Source organism: Citrus clementina, unplaced genomic scaffold (genome assembly GCF_000493195.1).
Source record: "Citrus clementina cultivar Clemenules unplaced genomic scaffold, Citrus_clementina_v1.0 scaffold_3, whole genome shotgun sequence".
Taxonomy (NCBI): Eukaryota; Viridiplantae; Streptophyta; class Magnoliopsida; order Sapindales; family Rutaceae; genus Citrus; species Citrus x clementina.
Window position 1 is genome coordinate 38,053,964 of NW_006262339.1, and position 21,904 is coordinate 38,075,867.

Sequence of the window (21,904 nt, forward strand, 5' to 3'; positions counted from 1 at the left end):
CCAAGTCTGATTTTGATGGAGAGATTTCATTTCTTCCTCTATGGCTAACTTCCACTGATCACTTTTACTGTTGCGTAATGCTTCACCGAAAGTGTTGGGGATATCATAATTAATAACTGGAAGTGCATAGGCTACCACTATATCTTTAGTAAGCCATCTGAGTTTCTTTATCTTTCTTCTTGGCCTCCTTGTTGTTATAAAATCATCATTATCTACATCATCAATTGTTTCTTCATTTTGTGGGACATCAGAAGAAACAACTTATTCTTCAACTCTAGGTGTCACCTCCATAGTTGAACCCTTCTTTGATGTAGAACTAACTGGTACATATGGAGTTGCATCAAACTCCACCAGCTGAAATACATCTTTGGTCTTGTTCTCCACCTGCTGAGAACTTGAAGCTTTCATAATTAAAGCTTCATTAAATGTGACATCTCTGCTACACACAAAGTTTTTATCTTCGAGATCCCAAAGCTTTAAGCCCTTTACTCCACCTTTGAATCCACAAAGCTAGCTTTTCTAGCACGAGGATCCAGTTTACTATCTTTGACATGATAATAAGCTGGACACTCGAATATACGAAGGGAATCATAATCTTGTGCATGCTTTTCAGACCACATTTCCATAGGAGTTTTACCTCCAATTGCAGCAGAAGGCAACCAGTTTATCAAGTGACTTGCGTAGCTCACAAATTCAGCCCAATACTTTTTATCTAAACCAGCATTAGATAACATACATCGTACCTTCTCCAGTAAAGTACGATTCATATGCTCAGTCACACCGTTCTGTTGCGGAGTATGTCTCACCGTGAAATGTCTTTTAATACCCTTGTGTCTGGCATACTTGCAAGAATTGATCAGAAGTATATTCACCCATATTATCAGATCGTAATACTTTGATCTTTCTGCCAATTCGAGTCTCCATCAATTTCTTCCATTTCAGGAAAATCTCTAGAACCTCATCTTTTGCTCGTATGGTGTACACCCATACACGTCTAGAGAAATTATCAACAAATGTAACAAAAGAATGGCTTCCACCAATTGATGCAGTCTTAGTTAGTCCTCATACATCACTATGAACATATTTAAGGATCTCACGAGTATCGTGATTAGCTGTACTAAACTTAACCCTTGTTTAGTACTACACAATGCTCACATAAATTTAATTTACAGGTTTTGATACCTTTTAAGAGTTCGTGTCTCGTCAGAGTTTGCAAATACTTCTCTCCAGTATGTCCCAGTCGTATATGTCATAGCTTGGTGGTGTCATTGTGCGCCTCAGCAACATTTGCTTCATCAGTTGTACCTCCTTTTAAATAGTATAAATTGTGACGTCAAACCCCTTGCAGAATTACCATAGCCCCATGTGTAAACTTCATTGTGTCATCTTCAATGGTAACCTTGTATCCTTTAGCTTCCAAAGCACCCATAGAAATTAGATTTTTCTTTAAAGCTGGAACAAATCTATCTTCTTTAAGTTCTTTGATCATTCCATCAAACAATTTGAGCCGAATTGTTTATATCCCCATTGTGCGACAAGGTTGATCATTCCCTATCACAACTGCACCGGATTCCAGATTACGAAAATCCGTAAACCATTCATTAATAGGACATAAATGGTAGGTTGCTACAGTATTAAGTATCCACTCGCTCAAACTAACCACGTATGCTGTAGGAGTAATACTTAGTGAATAATTAGAGTCCTCATCTTTCCGTGTCATGTTTACTGTTACTGGTTTCTTCCCATCTCTCTTTTGAGCCTTTGGACAATCCTTTTTCCAATGACATTTTTCATGACAAAATGCTCATTCATCTCGAGCTATATTTCTACTTCTCGATTTAGATCGAGAATTTTTTCTACCACGCTTCTTTTTCTCCATCGCCCAATCTCTACTCATCAAAGCTTTAGATGATGCTCGTTTAGAATTTTTATCATTATTCCGAATCTCCAAGCTAGTCAATACTGTGCAAACATCTTTGAAGACGATCACACTCTTCCTATATATCAAAGTAGTCACAAAATGGTTATATTCCTATGGTAGTGAGTGTAACAGAATCATAGCCTTGACTTCATCCTTAATATCTTCATCAAAATTCTTCAAATCAGTAAGTAACTTTTCAAATCTTGAGACATGATCGTGCATTGACACCCCAAACTTCATTCGAAAGCCATATACTTAGCTTATTGCATGAAGACGATTTTCAAGACTTTTTAGCAGGCACTTCTCCTCCAATGTACGCCACAAAGTCATCACACACTCCTCATCTTTCACCTCTTTAGTCAAACAAGATTTGATTTGACCACAAGCTTTTTCATTCATACGATCCCAAATTTCTTCATCATACAAGTGTCTTTTATTTTTTAGAAGAACATTGAGATCGATTTGAATAAGGGCATCCATAACTTCGCGCCTCCACATGCCGAAGTTGATTTTCCATCAAATTTTTCAACATCGATCTTTTGGCCTTCTATAACAGGTGCTGAATAGTGATTTGACAAATCTCGCCTCCCACCTGAAGTGTCTCCTGAAATAGTCTCGATCGATCTCTCCCCAATTGTGGAAGTTTCACATTCTACCATTTTCTCAACGAGCTATTTCCACTTGAAAAACAACCTCCATGATGTTAATTTAGCGTGAATAAATGCACCAGGAAAGTTCCCAGGAGACTGGACAGGAACTCAGTCTCAATTAAAAACTAGAATTCTTAGACTCTTATCACCTTTGTTGACAGAATTTTCCTAGACATGTAAAAATACACACTACTTACAATAGACTGTCTCCCAAGTACAAATGGTCTTCTCTACCGTATTCGTGAACAGTACTGTATACGTGAATAGTACCGTACACATGAACAGTATTGTATCCCCCAAGTACAAATCGTCGGCTCTGATACCACTTGTTGTGCGCGCAATACGGAATCAAGCGCACCAAATAATTACATAAAAATAAAGGACACAAGAATTACGTGGTTCGGCAATATGCCTATGTCCATGGGAGCAAGAGAAAAATAATTGTATTATTAACAATGATTTGAGTACAAATTTGAGTAAAGAAATCTCACTTTCCTAGAACCTAAATACACCCAGTACTCTCACACACACTCTTCAATTGCTCACACTCTCAGAACTCTCAAAAGCTTAAAAACTAATAAGCTTAACAAATTTTTGGGATGAAAATCAAGCTCTCATCACTTCTTTATTTATAGCCTAAATAATGCCCAAAATTCAACACGGCAATTTGCCCATTTGTGATAGCTTGCATGCTAGCTGTAGAAAGCTTGCATGCCAACTAATGTTTGTTGAAATTTCCAACTTTGGTGCCAACTTTCAACACGCTTTGGCCAATTTTGTCAAGCTTTTTGACAAATTATCATAAAGTTTTGTATTTGTCAAAAAGCTTATCTTGACTTTCACAACTCCAAAATTCTTTAGAATGAATAGCTTTATGCACAGCCTCAAGTGCACGATTTACACTACTCGACCCTTCCTGTGCACAAGATGAACAATCATGTGGCAGCTGCAATGCTCGTAATTATTTTTCAGCTTCCAAGATTGAATTAAGCATAAATAATTCGATGGCAATCTTAGCCAGGCCACCTCGATTATATTCCTTAGTTCTCGTGTGCTTCTTTCTTGGGAGCAAAGCTATATAATGCTTGACAAAAATTTGAATATCAATTTTGCATAACTGAGTAGTCTTATGAATCCAGGGAACATAAAGGTATATGAGTAGCAAAAGTGCCCTAAGTTCACCATCAGCACATTTGGACGGGTGTATCCATGGGTGTTTCAAGATAATCATCTCCACAACTGCATTGAAAAAGTGTCCTTTAAACTCAGCAGAATGGTCTACCATAGAATCATCACTATCATCGAGGATGAGCTGAACAATATGCTCGGGTCCCAAAGATTCAATCGTCGAACATATGCTATCTATAAAATGATGAAATGACATCCCTTCCTCAGGAACTATAATTTAATCCACATAAACCAAGCCACCAGGGGTATACGCGAGAAAGTTCACACACACAAGTTTTGAATTTTTCACTACCTTAGATATGATCGGTGGTAAAAACTTTCTTGACATTTGCAACGTATTCCTCAATTTCATTCTTGACACTGAGGATCAATTGTGATTTGAGAACTGAGTAACTTGGTAATCTGTAACGAGGCCCAATTTCTGCAATGCTCTTCAGCAAGTGACCAATAATCGTGTGGCTAGATGAAAATTCTTAGCTTTCTTTTTGGGAGCTGAAGTTGAAATGATTTCAGGTTGTGGATCATTATTTGAAGAGATCGTCAAATTCCTGGTTTTCTTAATTTGAGGAGCATGAATTGCTTGAAGTGCTTCAATTTGAACATCTTCACGAACATTTGGGCAAATTTCAATGCCCCGGCCTTTTAACTCCAGATAAATGCGATTTAATCCTAGCTAGGCCCCCAGCAAAAGTGCTTTCATCATATATATGTGGGAATGGAGAGGAAAGAAAACTAAAAAAGATGCAACAAGAAAAAATAATTTCCTTAACTTTTATCAAATAGAGAAAGAAGCATCATATATATATATATAGATACGTATGTTATTGTGAAAATATTTTGCCGAGGAAAATTAATACTTACAAAATTAACTTTTGGTTGGAAGCCCAGTGGAAGAGAGAACGCCAATCAAGAACTTGCAGGTAGTTATCTTTATCTCTTAGATGCCTATTATTGTTTCTGATTTTGTGACAAATACAGAGACTTTTTGTGTTGCAGGTTGTTGCTTGTATATAAGGCATTGTTATCGCAACCGAGCCTTGGCACGGCCTGCACGGCCTAAGGCGGTGACACAATTCTTGTACTCAACGTCCGCACCTTACTGTGGCCACGTCTGTCTGTTAAAATTAAAGTTGAGGAAATTTCATTAAAATGAAATAGAATGATCTTGGAATATATATTCATAATCATTCTTAGGTTACAAAGACATGCAGTGTAATAATATTAAACTCTGACTCTTAATAAACTTCATGTCTTAAAAAATTATCTGCTTGAAAAAATAGGAGCGCTCACACTAAATAATAATCTTAATATATATATATATGTGTGTGTGTGTGTGCGCGCGCGCGCATAAAGCTGTGCAGTGTAATATTATTAAAATTTGACTCTATTAAATTTTATGGCTTAAAAGTTGTCTGCTTGAAAAAAAAAAAATTAAGCGCGCCCATGTGTATATAAAGGATCTCGCACTTTAGTTGCGGATTGCAATTAGAGTCGCTCTTAAGTCACCCTTTAGTGTAGCTACTTGATGTACAATATACATCCGTGTATCTGCGGAAAAAAAAAAGAAACAAATAATGAAAAAAGATAATTTTGAGATTTAGTTGAGAATATTTATAAAACATGAATTTGCTAAACTTTTAATATAACATGACAACATTACTACTCTCGACACCTATCTAACACGGTCCCTTCAACATACAATTGTCTTACAAAAAAGTAGATCAATATTTTGGGAGACTCTAACAACAAAAAGGTAAATATTATTAACACTAAAATTTAGGATTAGATTAGTAATGTTTTAGTTTTTAAAAATAATTGTTGTTAGTTGTACTATAGAAATAATTAGTTTTGAAAAGAATCAATTAAATGTCTGGTAAATTTATTTTTAAAAGTACGGTCAATTTTAAAAGCAATTGCATGTATTTGATAAATCTTATTGTTAAACTATTATAAGAATATAAATGACTGAATTAAATATAATGTTAATTAAAATTTATTTAAACATTTATAAATATGTATATAAAATATTTTTTATTATGTACATTTAATAATTGATAACTAAAATAAGTATTTTATTTTTTTATTTTTATTTTTATTTTTATTTTTATTTTTATTTTTATTTTTATTTTGTTGTCTCAATATAATTGGTAATAATAATAGTCTCCTAAAATTAACGATTTTATTTCCAAACTAATAACAATAATTTTAGATTTTTATAATATATATGAGGATATATATGAAATTATATTACATATAAAAGTGATTCTCAGAATCATATCTGCTTTTCAAATCTATCGTAGGATGGAGTGATTTTAACAAAAGTATTTTTTAAAAAAAATTTACAAAACACCAAATTTTACTTTTATTTTTTTAAAATCACTTTTGACTCTCTTAAAAACAATCTCAAGCTAGCCCTTAGTGTCTTGATAACATGTTATATGATTTATAATATCATTATGTAATCAATAAGTTTTTGCTTGAAAGTTTTACTTGACTTTGAGCTGTTGAGTATGTCAACAAATTCATCAACCCGTCAATTTTTTGATACCTCAACTGTGTGCTTAGTTCTTGAATTGGGGAATCAGAATTTAAAATTGGAATAATTGACAAAATAAGAGTGGTAAACAGAATTGGAATCACATGGGGCTTAAGAATTATTCCCATAGATTTGATTCCGGGTTGGGAATCAAACTCAGACTCCCAAAACTACCCTGTTGAATTTTCATAATCCCAAATTGCCCTCAGTCAAGTTACATTATTTTTTGCATTTTAGTCCCTGCAGAATTTATGAAAATTTCCATAAGTTTTGTATTATTTGTAAATAGGTCCTTCATTATTTAATAACAATAAGTAATCATCATTATCATTTATATCATTATTATTATTATTATTATTAGTTATTACTATTGTCATTAATGTCTTCGTCATCGTTTGTCATCATCATTATTTTAATAATAATTATTATTATTAAAATTGATTGATTTTATTATTTTAATTAATATTATTGTCATTATTATGATGATTATTAGTTCTATTATTGTATTTATTCTTATTATTGTTATTATTATTATTTATAAAAATAATACTAGAGACAATAATTAATAAAGGGTATTTTAATAACTTGTAATAGTTTATTTTATTTCAAGATAAAGTGAACACATCAATAGAAATGTCATTCATTTTGATTCTTATAGCTCAAGTAAACAACTTATTATGACTGCAATTCCTTATTTCGATTCCAGCCTAATCTGATTCCAGTTTAGTAAACGCACAACGAGAGTACTTAGATTTCAAAAAGATGCGAAAGACAACATTAATTTTTCTAAATTGCCAAATTAAGATATTACTAGAAGTTACAAATTTAAAAAAAAAAACACTTCACGAGGATACGCTTCACCACTGTCCGAGGAAGATTTCCTCAGCAAGATATCAACTATAGCTTTAGTGTGACCTTTTTACTCTTGTCATGTAGATCATCAACCATACATCAATCGAAGTTATGTGAGACTACGATTTACTTTGAAGCTATGCCACTTGATAAAAGTAACTAGATAGAAAACATTTTCCCAAAGTTTAAAGTCGAAGTATAAGGTATTAATTCTATCAATAGTTGATAAGCTGGAAAGCAAAGACTTACATATTATATATGCTCTACTGATGATTTACAATTACTTAGACTAGGTTGTTAAGCACACCTCTGATTCCAATACCAACAGTCGTAGCCATATTGAGGCATTCTTTTTTTTATTTTTTATTATTATTATCTATGAAAAAGTTCAACATAACTTTTCAAATAAGCATTCAATCGTCACATGTTGTCCTAAGATGCATTTCTGAAAGGCATTCCATCATCACAGCTTTGGAAAATGTTGGATGATATAGTAAAATCTTGCCTGTAACCTCCTAAAAGAGGCTTAGAGCGACAAGCGGAGCCATATAGGGATCAACTCAACCCTACTAGCAACCCTATTCTACCTTTGATAAAACTTTATCCTCTCCCTCATAAGGCCGCCTTATCCCCACACTTAGTGGCAACTTAAGAAAATCTTGGATTTTTTCCAGATCAGTTTCAGTCAATCCCCTATGAGGTCGGGCATGCCCTAATGGGATGGGTAACTTGAAGGTTTGAAATCTTTTTTTCACTCAAGCATCTCCAAAAACCCTCAATGCTACTAGGGACCCCTTTTTTTGCCCATCTCACCAGGAAAAAGTTTTGGGTGAAATGGGATAACCCCCAAGGAAGCTCGCGAAACCTACAGTAGCGTCACTAAAACGATTACTACCAGAAGTAGAAAAACACAAGGGAAATCACTCATGTTACCACCATTAAAAGCCTGGGGAACCCTCGCAGTAGAGCTATCAGGCTTGTCTTACAACTTTCTTAACTATAATAATTTTTCCAACGCAGCTCCCATCCCATAAACCCAATGCTAACCTTATCATCTCCTAACAACTCCATTACAACTTATAATACTAAATTTTGTTAACTCTTATCCCCTTATAAACATTAGTTATGTCCTTCCTAAATCAACATGAAGGTAGGAAAAGGTGCTAAAATTGTCTTTTCATGAGATTATGAACACAAAACAAAATTGTTGTTGCTTGACTTCTTATTCCTCAACTTATGTGACACCCTGTGATAATTTAGAGAAAGATTTAAGTTAAATGATGTATAGCATCAATTAGTAACATAAATAATTTCTGTTATATAAATATTAAAACGTAAAACTAATAACAAATAATAAAATACTTTTGAAGAAACAAATGACGGCTTATTCCCTCTAAAAAATAAGGAAAAAATAAGAAATAAATTATATAATTTAATTGTTACCAATGCATTTTAGTCTTAAATTTTCTTTTTAAAAAAATATTGATCTCTTATTATTGAGATTTAGAATTCATGATGGATCTCTAGCAGATTTGGATTTCAATTTTTTTTTTTGGATTTGGAGCAGATATAGATCTTTATTTTTTGTTTCGGATCTAGATATGGAGCGAAAAATATAGATCCATGACGAATCTGGAGCAAATACGGATCTTAATTTTTATTACGGATCTGGATCTGGAGCAATATAGATCCAATACATATCTGCTCCATTGCCATCCCTAGACAGTCCGGTAAGATTCTGTTATAATAAATTTATCAAATAATGTCCATAGATTTCTAATTGTAAATATCAATCGATTTTTAACTATAATTTATCAGTATAAACAAAAAAAATTAAAATAAACAAATGGATCCGTTTTAAAATTACTTTTGTGAAATTATCTTTAGTGCAATTACTTTGATTTTTTAATATGAAAATATAATGACTTGTCCAGTTGTTTAATATAATAAATTAATAATACATCAATCTTGCTGCGTTCCTATATATTTTAGTGCTGAAAAAGATTTTTAAAAAAAATTATTTCCATTTCTTAATCAATGTTCTTCTTTTTTCTGTTGTTTTATTGACGATTGTTTTTCTACTATTATATTTAATAACGTTTCCTGTACTAATAATTATTTGGAATTCCTTTTTGATATGATAAAATTTTTGTTGCAAATAAATAATGGTGAAGTTATTTAATAATGTTTATATATTCAAATAAATAAAGGTGAGGTTATTTGAACCTATTAAATAATAACTAAATCCATTTATTTAATAAACACATTATTAAATTTAAAATATAAAATTTTACTTTATAAACTCACAATACTTAAAACACCCCTATTAAACTAATTAATATATTTTCTCTTACCCTCTTCCTTTGTGTTTAATCCTTTTCTTCATCTATTTCTTATTTTTCTCGGTACTTTCTTTATCACTGTTTTAGACCCAAATTCTTTAATTTTTTTTAAATTTTTGATAGCTTTATTTCCTCTCAAATTTTAAAGGTGGTGTTGTTACAAATCACTCCAAATGCTTGACAGATTAAGGAAACAACTAATAATAAAAATAATTATAATTATTCAAAGTAACTAAATTCAAGTTGTTAACAGCTCTCGAATGAGCTCTTTTATTTTCATATACAAAAATAGAGAGAGCATTTATTACCAGATCTAAAAATGTTGGGAAGAAAGTACAGTTGAAACTTGAAATCAAGATGTTTTTTTAGCTAAATCCAAATATTTATCCAATTCATTGAATCTTCATTTCATTTTATTAAAAATAATTCAGTAAAAGGGCATAAATTCAAAGAAACACGAGAGTATTAAACCATCAAAATGTTTGGTATAGTTTTCTGAACATGGTTTTTCAAGCTACTACTAATAAAGCTTTTGGCAGAATAAATATTTATTTGTTTAGCTGTCAAACCTTTATTAGAAAATATAAAATCACTCTAATGAATAAATTTTTAAAAGTTATGTTATAAAATGAATAAATTTAAATTTTGAAATAAAATAATGTTGCTATAAACAAGTTCAAAAATTAAAATTTTATGTTTAGCCCCTCAATTTTTACTTAATTTTGTTGAAGCCCGCTAAATTTTAATGTTTATCTATTATAGCCTCAATGTTGGCCTCTTCAATTTTATAAATTGTACCTCATAGCCTAAACAAGATTATAATTTTTCTATTATGATTTATGACCCAATGAAACCAAAATCCTAGGTCTATACTTTCATCACTGAATATTAGTGTAAGGACAACTATCTCACGAGCACATGTTTAGGTTTAACTTCAATGGAAGGGGAAAAAATTAAAAAAAAAAAAAAAAAGAGAGCACCCAACGACATCATTTTAGAGACCAAGAACTACATGATTGCCCATTTCATTTCGTTATGGACGATAGAGGGTGCATCTAGCATGTCATTTACAATTGATGGTGTAAGGTATCATCATGTTATCAATATATGAAAAATGATGATTGATGACATATTTCTTAGGGCAAGAACTATGTACCACTACTATGTAGTAATATAATTACTCACAATATTACTATTTTTTAATGTGTAAGAAGTTGAGTTCACACTTGTCATTTATTAAGAGGGACCTCACTATCTCTTAAGGTAAAAAATAAGTATGGATCCCATTTTCAAATGTTACAAAATGATGGTTGACTCTTCTTACTATCTATTTATTAAGTTACTCTCCGTGTCACAACTAAGTGAGATTTTAGTCCAGTTGTCGTAGCCTCTTTGCTTTATTGTCAGGATTTACCACAGAACTTGATGAAGTTAATAAGTGTGTACCCCAATTTCCGCTAATATTAAATGGTGGTTGACGGCTCCACTACCTCTTAAGTTACTTTTACCATATTTAATACGTATAGGAAGTTGAGTTCACAATTGTCATTTATATAAGTGGTGGGCTCCATTGAATCAAACGTCAGATTTATATCGATAGTAAGTGTGGACCCCACTTTCTATCGTTACAAAATGATATTTGGTGGGTCCCACCATCTCTTAAATTGCTCTCCATATTATAGTCAAAGACAAATTTTAGTCCAGCTGTCGAAGCCTCTTTCCTTCTTTCTTTCCAAAGTTTACCTTGAAACTTAATGATGTGGCAATTATTTTTCTATACAAACAAGCACATAATTCTTAATTGAGTGATTTTTTTTAATACTAATTACACATAAGATTACTAATATTTATAATTTATTAAGTACATATCCAGACAGATAACCTTTACAGACGAGAATATCTCTATTCTACTCGTATTTTACAAGAGAGAAGGACTTACTTATGAGGGCAGCAACTCAATCACTCGTCCCGAGGCTTAATTAAGTGATGTTAGAGCTACAAACAATGTATAAAATTACTTTGTACAAAGGGATATGTGATGTGGCACTTTTAAGGATTTGCAATCGCACGCACTGTAGAAAAGAGTAACCGCACAAAGGGACACCATCTCAAACAAACGGACCCTATCTATACCCCTCATTTTTAACCTTCTCCATAGTATATATACCCCTCACCACCTTATCGTTTTTACAATCTCTTTCGCTCACTCAATTTTAAAATTTCAATTTCTAGGGTTTCTCTCCTTCTCACATCTTTGTAGATACGTAGTGTAGTTAACGGTGTTGATTTCCTCTGCTAATCAAGTTCAAATTCTATCAATCTCGAAACCCTAATTTCTCCGGCAATTTGTTCGTTCGTTCGTTCGTTCAATCAATCAAATCAATGGCGCCGCCGCCAAGTAAGTTCAACAGAGCGTACGACGACAAGGAGGCGCCGCCTTCGAGCAATCTGTGGGTTGGAAACTTGTCGGCCGACACGACCGACGCAGATCTGAAGGAGCTGTTCGGGAAATTTGGCGCGTTGGATAAAGTGACGACGTACTCGTCGCGGAGCTTCGCGTTTGTTTACTTCAAGCGCGTGGAGGATGCCAAAGCCGCCAAAGACGCCCTCCAGGGATCCGACTTCCGTGGGAATCCGATCAAGATCGAGTTTGCTCGACCGGTTCGTTCTAATTTCTGCGATTTAATTATTATTTTATTATTTTGCGGATTTTTGTATTTGTATAATAATTTGTTTGACACTCACGTTTTATGGTTTTTTTCTAACGTTTTATTGCCGAGAAGAAAAGTATTTCACGAAAATTATTATTTTATACGAAAAACAATTTCGGCCGGCAAATTTAGGAGCGATATATCTTGAAATTGAACCCAATTATTTGTCTGAGGACTGAGATGATTTGGGATAGATTCAACAAGACGGATACGATTTGATAATTCATTTTGATCAAATATAGATGATTTCCAAACACTTGTAATGCAGCTTGAGAAATTTTGTTTCGCTAATCAGCAACATTAAACATTTATGATCACAAATGTAATCGGCATCATTCTTAGTAATTTTAGATTAAGCTTGGGGGTTTTTCCTATAGAAGAAGATGACACACCATTGAAATTGGCCACACTAAAGCACTTAACCAGACCTGAGCGAAATGAACATACTTATGGGATCTGCTAAACGTTTTATGAAGTTGTGTAGCTTTTCTCACAACAACCGACTGCATCATTTGATGGGATTGTTCAACAGTAGATGTGGATTTCACTTTTTAAAGGTCTACAAAAGACCTAATATATATAATACTGCGGGAGTGTAATAGAAGCCTCCTTTCTTTCTGATTCTTTTTAGCATTTTGGAATTCTGCAATTCTTGAGGAGCTGGGCAATTTGATCCCACATGCTGCTTCAAAATGGATAGGGTTTACAAACTGGATTTGATTGATGACTAAAGATCAAGGGCCAATTTGGGATTCTTGCACCTCGGATTGAGCTATATCCTTTCAACACAATTTTTTTTTTTTTTATAAAAAATATTTTGGAAAAAATACGTTCAGAAATAATTCCCTCACTTGACAAAATGTGAAAAGAGGTCAAGCTCTTGCAACCTTAAATTAAGAACGTGTGAAAATGTTTTTAACTAATGATTTTTATAATTTAACTGGATTTTCATGTTCTTTAGCCAAACGTCCAAAAAACATAAGGTGTCATTATGGTTGCTGAATATTTTGAGAGACTAAGCTAACAAAATAACTAATTGCCACGATGAAACTTTTTTTTTTTTGAAATTGAGTAATAAGAAACTTTTTTAAAAATAATCTGTCACATGTGTTTGTTAATTCTGATTGATGGAATGTATTTTTCTTCAACTATATTCCATCACATAAGAAACAATAGTTTGGATTATATTATTCTTCAAGAAATGAAGCTATCTACTATATCAAGATGGTTCAAATAAACAAAAGGTTATATTTTAACTAAATATAATTCTTTTTTACTTCTAAAAGTAATAAAATTTTACAGTGGATTAGGATGTTTGGATATGGGCTTTTTAAATTTTGGAAAATATCAGGATTTTGGATTAGCTGATTCTTATAATCAACATCTAAAATGTTTCTATCCCTGAATATGAGACCTGCATTGTGAAGGGTTGATAGTCCCCTAAAGTGGTTTTTGACATGTTCTATTACTCTTGTTGAGCTTCATCTGTTGAAATTTGCCTCTGGAATGTTTTATCACCATAGCCATCTCAGTTGGAGCTAAATAAGCAGTTAAGAAAATAGAAAGCAAATGATGCTTCCTCTATGATTCTTTGTGATATAAGAAAAAGAGCAAAAATGCATCCCAGTTTTGTTAAATTGAAGCTTAATGGTGTTTTACTGTGGATTTGTTTTGTTGTCTATTGGCTTTTCAGAGTTAAGTAAAGTCATGCTATTTCCTTCATGCTGAATTGTTAGTTAAAATTGCTTCTGGATTAAAAGATGGAATTGAATTGATGTCCAGTTGCGGATTGAGCAATTCCATTGTTTGAAATCATTTCGGATTCAGTAATCTTAACTTATTTTAGAATTAAAATAAAGAATCTAAAGCTAATCTCAAATCAGACAAAAATAGGTTTGTTTTGATGTTTAGTATTGGGATTATACTGTCTATGGGTCAGACTTTCTTGAGCTTTTCATTCAATTTTGGGCTTTTATATAATTCCTATTAGATGTATTCATTTACTTGCAATATTCTGGAGTGGTGATTTCATATTCAATGTTAACCTTGTTATAAGGGGTTTGCTTCTAATTCTTGTTTGCAGGCCAAACCTTCTAAGCATCTATGGGTGGGTGGAATTAGCCAAACTGTTTCAAAAGAAGAATTGGAGGAGGGATTTCTCAAGTTTGGTAATATTGAGGACTTCAAGTTCCTTAAAGATGGCAACACTGCCTTTGTTGAATATTCAAGACTTGAAGATGCGGCCGAAGCTTTGAAAAACATAAATGGTAGGCAAATAGGTGGCGAACAGTTACGTGTTGACTTTCTTCGATCACAACCCTCAAGAAGAGTAAGTCTATATGTTCATAATTTCAATTTGTTCACAGGGAAAGATATCTTTTGTTTATGAAAGATTTATCTTGATAGTTAAGTCTTATGAGTGATCATGAATTGATAGAAAGCTGAAAAGTGGTAAATCAGGTTTACAAGTATAGCATTTGCCTCTCTATGCCCTGAAGCAACTATTATTTTTCAAAAGTAAATTACAAAAAGTTGTTGATAACTAGAGGACATGATTGATTTATGATGCTCAAAGTTGGACTTGGTCTTGAATAAAATCTTTTCTTCAATATGTGCTAAGTTTGCAGGAGTGTTAGAAAGAAATTAAGCTATATTTTCATGTTGTTATGCATCTGTCCATTTTTCAATTGTCCTCTTGAACTTTGGGAAAGTTTTGCAGAATGGCTTTCAGTGTTTATATATATATATATATATCTTTTGCTCATTCTGAAATGGATTTACATTTTTGTTTTGGTCTTTTTCAGGAACAGTGGCCTAATTCACATGATGCTAGGGATGGTCCAATTATTGGTAGGGGCACTGGTTTTTCCGATAATCATTCGGCTTATAAAAGATCAGTGAGTCTCAATCTTTGACCTGTTAATTAGATATTGCAAAATGATCCATCATTTTGGATATTATCACTGGCATTGTGTGATCAGCATCGTACAACTATTCCATGCACATTGCATGTGTGGCAGGCTGAGCAATTTAAACGCTTAGTGCTTCAAGCAGCCGTTTGTCGAAGAACTGGATATAGAAATTAGTTTATTTCTTTGCTTCGGTTAGTTATGCTTTAATCAATTGCCTTATTTTGCAGCATCCTCAGTCTTCAGTGGGACGAAATAGAGATGGTCCACCGAGTAAGATTTTATGGGTAGGTTACCCACCTTCTGTTCAGATGGATGAGCAAATGCTTCACAATGCAATGATACTATTTGGCGAGATTGAGAGAATAAAGAGTTATCCTTCAAGAAATTACTCTTTTGTGGAATTTAGAAGTGTGGATGAAGCCCGGCGTGCTAAGGAGGGTCTACAAGGTCGGCTGTTCAATGATCCTAGAATCACCATTATGTTTTCAAGCAGTGAGCTGGCACCGGGAAAAGATTACCCTGGTTCTTATTCTGGAACTAAAGGGCCAAGATCAGAGATGTTTTTTGGTGATCAGATAAGACCTTCTCAGCTGGATATGCTTGGTCCTAATCAGTCAATGCAGCCTAATAATTTTGCTGGACATTTGCAACCAGCTGACATTCGTGGACCAAGTATGCCGATGCGGTCTATTGGTGCTCATGGTGGTCATGAAACCCTGCTTTCAGGCCCAGACTTTAAGGATTTTCATAGTATGCAAGATCCTAATGCCAAAAATTTGGATCCAAACTGGAGAAGGCCATCGCCCTCACCTGGTATACGTACTTCTCCTACACAGGGTATTAGGCAACCATTGAATCATGCACCAGGTTCATGGGATGTATATGATGCAAACCAATTTCAACGTGATTCTAAACGTTTGAGGGTAGATGGTTCTATGCCCATTGATGACGCTACTTTCCCTTCAAGAAAGATTGATGATCATGGGCTTGTGTTGGATCAGTCATATGGGCTTGGTTCAATAACTGGTGGACCTGCTTCTGGTGCATTTGTGAACGTTCAAGGGAGGAATCGTCTTAGTCCAGTGGCTTCAAAGGTGACAGCTGGTGGATTTGGTCGAAATCCTATTGATAGTGATTTTATTTGGCGTGGCATTATTGCGAAGGGTGGTACACCAGTTTGTCGTGCTCGATGTGTTCCTTTCGGGAAAGGGATAGAGAGTGAGCTGTGAGTACACTTCGATTTACCTGAGTTCCTTCTGGTTTAAGATATACTGTAATAATTTTGGTTTATTAATGGTTTTGTTTTATTGAAATGTTTCTTGTTCGTTTTCTTTTTACCGTGTGGGCTTATTTTCATTTTTTGATCTTTGTGACTTTGTGCATTGCATGTCATGGATTACCCAATGAATCTTTAGACATGACACTAATGCGTTCATATCCTTTTAAATTAAAATGTTTCTTCTTTGTCATCTTCTTTTGATTATTTGATTTATTTAGTTTTATATTGATCACACAAATTTTATTTTAAAAAATGAAGAAGATGCCAAAGTGAACCATGGTCCACAAGGGCAAGAAATACCGCGCGGTAGATTCTAACTGCCTGTGCAAAGTAAAACCCAGCTTCTCTGTTTCCCAATTGAGGGGTTTACCATGTTGAACTATTTCCTTGTTCATACATGCTAACCTAATTGCCTTTTATTCCTGAATTGGATGTTCTTTTGGCAAATACTGAATGTAATAAATTTCTGTATGTTTATCTGTTTCATTATTTAAAGATTTTTATATTTTATTTCACCATGGCTATTATTATTTCAGAACTGTTAGTTTAACAATGGTTTCTTTTAATTGAAACAACCTAGTCTTCCCACTATAATTAAATAGGTGTTACCAAGTAATCTTTTGTTGTTCCTCATTGTATGCTTGGGTTTCTGTTTTGCAGTCCTGAAGTTGTTAATTGCTCAGCCAGGACAGGATTGGATATGCTAGCAAAACACTATGCTGAGGCTATAGGATTTGACATAGTTTTCTTCTTGCCGGACAGCGAAGATGATTTTGCTTCCTATACTGAATTCCTCCGCTACCTGGGTTCAAAGAACCGTGCTGGTGTTGCAAAGTTTGATGATGGGACAACCTTATTCTTGGTGCCACCATCAGATTTCTTGTCAAAAGTGTTGAAAGTTGTGGGGCCAGAACGTCTATATGGTGTTGTGCTGAAGTTGCCTCAACAAGCAATGGTTCCACCACAAACTGTTGATAAACAGAACATTCCACCACCTCATGCTGAGTATGGTTTAACCCGCCCAAAGGTGGAACATGTTTTGCCAGTGGACTACAACAGGTTTTCACATGATGACTCAAAGGTTCAATCAAAAATGCATTTCCCGCATGCTAGTGAGCCCCTTATAGCGCACTCAAGTTCCATGGATTATGGGTCAAATAATGCTGCAGCTATCTCCCAAGCTGGAGTCAAGTTAACACCTGAACTTATTGCTACTCTAACTTCGTTAATTCCTGCAACAAAGTCAGCAGAGGTTGCTCCTGGCTCGTCATCAGCCAGGCCTTTGTTAGCTGAACCTCATGTTCAGTCTATTGAACAATTGGGGAATCATTACAATCCTCAAGCTCAATCCTTGACTCATCATTATGCCTCTATGTCTAGCACTCCTAGCCATTCTGCACAAATGCTCCTTGGGAACAATCAACTTCAGGAATCCACTGCCAGCTTATCCCAGCAGGGCATGGTGTATTCTAGGCCACTGCCTAATTTTTCAATCGCTCCTCAAGCTGCTCCTGTTGCTGTTTCACCTCCAGTGCATCAGCAGTATCAATTTGCAGCTCCTTCGAATTCTCAAAAAGGATATGGAATGATGCAGGGAACAGAGGCTTCCACATTATATGGTTCATCTGTTTTTCAGCAGCCTAACAATCCTACTGCTGTGTCAAATCAAGTTAATCTTTCGCAACCACAAAATGTCATGACGGTATCAGTGGACAAAGTGAATTTGGAGCACCCCAATCATGTCCAGCAGCTTCAGTCTGTGCTCTCTGGAGCTGGTCAGGGGACATCTGATGGAGAGGTTGATAAGAATCAACGATACCAGTCTACACTACAGTTTGCAGCTAACCTTCTGCTACAGATACAGCAACAGCAGCAAACAAATTCTCCTGCAGGACGAGGGACTGGAAATCAGCAATAAGAATTCTCTAGGTAATTATTTCTAACGTGGCTAATTATCTTGAGTAGATTGCCTTTATAGGAAAATATTCTCTCTCTGCTTAGCGTGGAAAATTGGCTTATTTAAGGAGAATGAAACATGTTAGATTTGTTTGTTGGTTGTTGTTCGTTGTTCACTGTTTGTTAGTGTTTTATCTCATAGTTTTAGTGTTTTCTGGTTAATTAAAATGCATTCTACATGATGTTCTAGCTGTGTATGGTTTGTGAAAGCCTTCTTTTAAAGTAAATCAACTGTGGAATTTATGTCTACTTTCACATTCCTCCAAATGAATGGTATTCTACTGGGTTTTTAAGCGTATTTGGGATTAAAGTGTTTATAAAGGGAGGATTGATTTCTAGTTCCTTTTAGAAGCTCTTAGTTATTGAAGTCTCATCTAGAGTCTGATCCCCAGCTTTCTTTCTGGGGTTATTAGGGGTTTGCATTAATGATTGGCTTTAGGAATTTGCAAGGAATGCTGCTACGAGACTGGTTACATCAGTCAATAGAGATAATAATAACCAAAAGTCATGCTGATTGTTGAATTCTAATTACTTCGGATGATGATAGGTTGGAGTATTCTTATTATGCATAAATGCAATGTTTTCTTGGCATCTGCTGTATTACACGATTCTTACTGTTAGTTCTTGCCTATTCACTTATAATGCCGCATCTGGTATTAACATGTCTGCTTATTGCTGCTTACATGTTATTTTTTAGTGTGGATATCATTATGCGTTGTCTACACTGCATATTCTTATGGTAATATGATTCTTTGCAATTGGTTTTGAGATTTTATATGATGTTAGTCCTTAGCTAACATGTAGTGCAGCTTAATATTGTATGTCTGTGGAACTTTCTTCCCTGAAGTTAGCTTATTTACTACTGACCTTTAGGGTGGAACCTTCTTAATTTTTTGTGTTATTTGTAACTATTGTGAGTTGTAACTGAACCTTGTATGATAAGTTTTCCTCAATTGAAAAATTAGTTGGAGGTGCATAATGTACTTGTTTCTTGCAAGTATGTAAAGAGAACGGCTACCAATGGGTCATATGTGTTAAAAATAACCCAAAATTAGTCTCAACAACTTAAGCTCGTGGTACTAAATTTTTGAAATTATAATATGTCAAATTAGAAGGCTTAAGCTGTTACTTGCATGTGAAATAGGCTCTTGATACTATGGAATTCTGGTTTCAGCTAGAGATGGGGTTAAGGACTTGATCCTGTTGGTTGGCGAGATACTGCTTAGACAGAGCACCAATCTTAATCGTAATGGTTTGCCAAGGTCGAACTTGTACTAGGCAGTATTAAAAGTCAATTAACCAACGTAAAGTGATTGGCTAACCTAATTGGAGTTGGTATGTTATGTAGATATAACGCAACACACATCAAAGAAACAATCTTACCTAACACACTGCGGAACTTTGTTAAGTTAGTTGCTACTCGTAAATCATTTACACTTGCTAGTTAGTTGTGTTGTGTTCGGAATTCTTGAAGCAATTCTAATACCTGGTAGCTTCATAGTAAATTTTACTGAGAGCAGAGAAGTGAAGGCATCGGCTAAATATGAGCTGTTACTGTGATTTTGATAAGTAAAACTACGAAGCGAACTGGAAATGTGTTTAGTTCTGTTTGTTGAGCGTCAATCTTTTACTACAATTCTTTTCTGCTCGTTAAAAATGGTTCGATTAGAACCCTTTGACATCAGTATCAAAACTCAAAAAGGTTTGATTACAGACTTTGAACATCTGCTTAAAATGTCACTCAGGAGTTGTTATTCAATTTGATGAGAGACGTTACAAACCTTTTAAAACATCACAAAACTTATTGCTTGGATGGATGTTATGGGTAGTGGTTATCGAAGATGAGTGTATCTAATGGAAAACGTGCACGATGAAGTGCAGAAAGAAACATTGGTTCATCTAAAAGTGATTTTTGTCAAAATTTATGAATCTAACGCGTTATTATGCTCAAGGGTTTAATGTTTTGAATGACGAACCGTTGCTTGAGACGGTTTCTGGGAGCTTTTAATATTCAATTATGCGTTTGGGCCATGTTTAATTTGAGTGCGACTGTGCGAGGATGGGAAGAACATGTCCTAGTTTTGAACAGTTCCTGTCGAAGTTATCCTATTTCCTTTGCCGGTGCCTACGAGAATTGGTTTATCAGACCAGTTAGTGGTATTACTGGAAGAAGGAAAAGACAAATAGAAAATTCACTGCAAGAAAACGCTTTCCAGTGTCAATTATGTGGCGGTAGGCTGATGCTCTCCCGTCACGATTGAAGTGATCATTTGTACAGGTCCATATGATTTCTTGAACGTCTGTCGTGAATGCTTATTACGGTCAGAAAACCCAAACGGTCCCTTAATCAATGGAGAGTTAAAAAAAAAAAAAAAAAAAAAAAAAGAAGACATAACAAGAATACCTTTCCTTTTGTTCTTGTTCTCATTGGTAGCAGATTCCCTCTTTTTTATTTATCTATTTATTATCATTGTTATTATTATTATTTTAACATTTCCGGAATTAACACGTTGCTGGAAAGTGTTTTGGACATGAGTCGGCCGCACTACCGATTATGTCCCAACATTCAAACATAAAGTCGAAGGCAACTGCTATGGTGGAAGAATCTCCATCTTTAGAGTAATCGAAAGTGTTGTTATGATCGTTGAAACAAACATTGCGTTGGATCTATTGGTTATAAAATTTGTTCTATAGTAGGAGATGTTACCCAAACTAGAAATTTGCTATTAAGGAGTGGCACGACTTCTGACAACGGACAAACCTTGGATAAGACTTGTCAAAATTCTTAATGAATTTCATGTTTTTATGTTCAGCACCTTTGATGATGCGTATCAGATGTTACGTTAAAGTAAAAACTGGGTATTTTTTACCTTAATCACTAGCTAACGAGGTTTGATGTCTCCAATTTTGTGTAGGTAGTTGGGCTATCGTTTTCGTTTTCCCTTTTTCCAAACTGGATGTTGAAGTGCAAGATATATGAAGAAGAAAAGTCTCGTAGGGTTTTGGATCGGATGAAATGAAGGGGAGCTTCTTTTTTTGTTTCATTTTCAGTATGGCCTTGAGGGAATGTACAGATTGGTCTCCCTCTTTTCTTCTTTTATTTCTTTTGGTAACTTATAATGTAAATATGCTTGCTTTAATTAGAAAAAAAAAATACCAGATCAAATGACTGCAAATTGTTGATTTTGTTAGCATATTCTTTCTTTCTACTAATTAAATCCAAATGTAGTTTTCTTTTCGATTAGAAAACATTATCCAAAATGACAAAGCCATAGCATGAGACCCAAAAAAAAAAAAAAATCTGATTAATATAATGTGAAAGATACTTCGAACTAGATTGTGACTCCAACCTTGAAATTTATGATTTAATTTTATACTGGGTAAAAATTTAAGTAGTGATTATTGGTTAGTAAATAAAAAATAAAGTGGAGAGAATTCTAATTCGACATATTTACTCAGTACTTCATTTTGGTATTTTAAGTTAAAAGAATTACAATTTCATTCTTAAAAAAAAAAAAAAAGAGAAAAAAACAAAAATATTAAACCCAAACTAAAAA

The 21,904-nt window shown here is 34.1% G+C and overlaps 1 protein-coding gene across 1 annotated transcript; it reads left to right on the forward strand.

Moving 5' to 3' along the window:
* Positions 1-11,664: 11,664 nt before the first annotated feature.
* On the forward strand, positions 11,665-21,517 carry LOC18046043 (flowering time control protein FPA). Its single transcript, XM_006442921.2, has 6 exons — positions 11,665-12,150; positions 14,284-14,529; positions 15,005-15,097; positions 15,340-16,337; positions 17,052-18,320; positions 21,263-21,517. Exons 1-5 carry the CDS (start codon positions 11,872-11,874, stop codon positions 18,307-18,309), a joined length of 2,874 nt encoding a protein of 957 aa, XP_006442984.1. The 5' UTR covers positions 11,665-11,871; the 3' UTR covers positions 18,310-18,320; positions 21,263-21,517.
* The last annotated feature ends 387 nt before the right edge of the window (positions 21,518-21,904 follow it).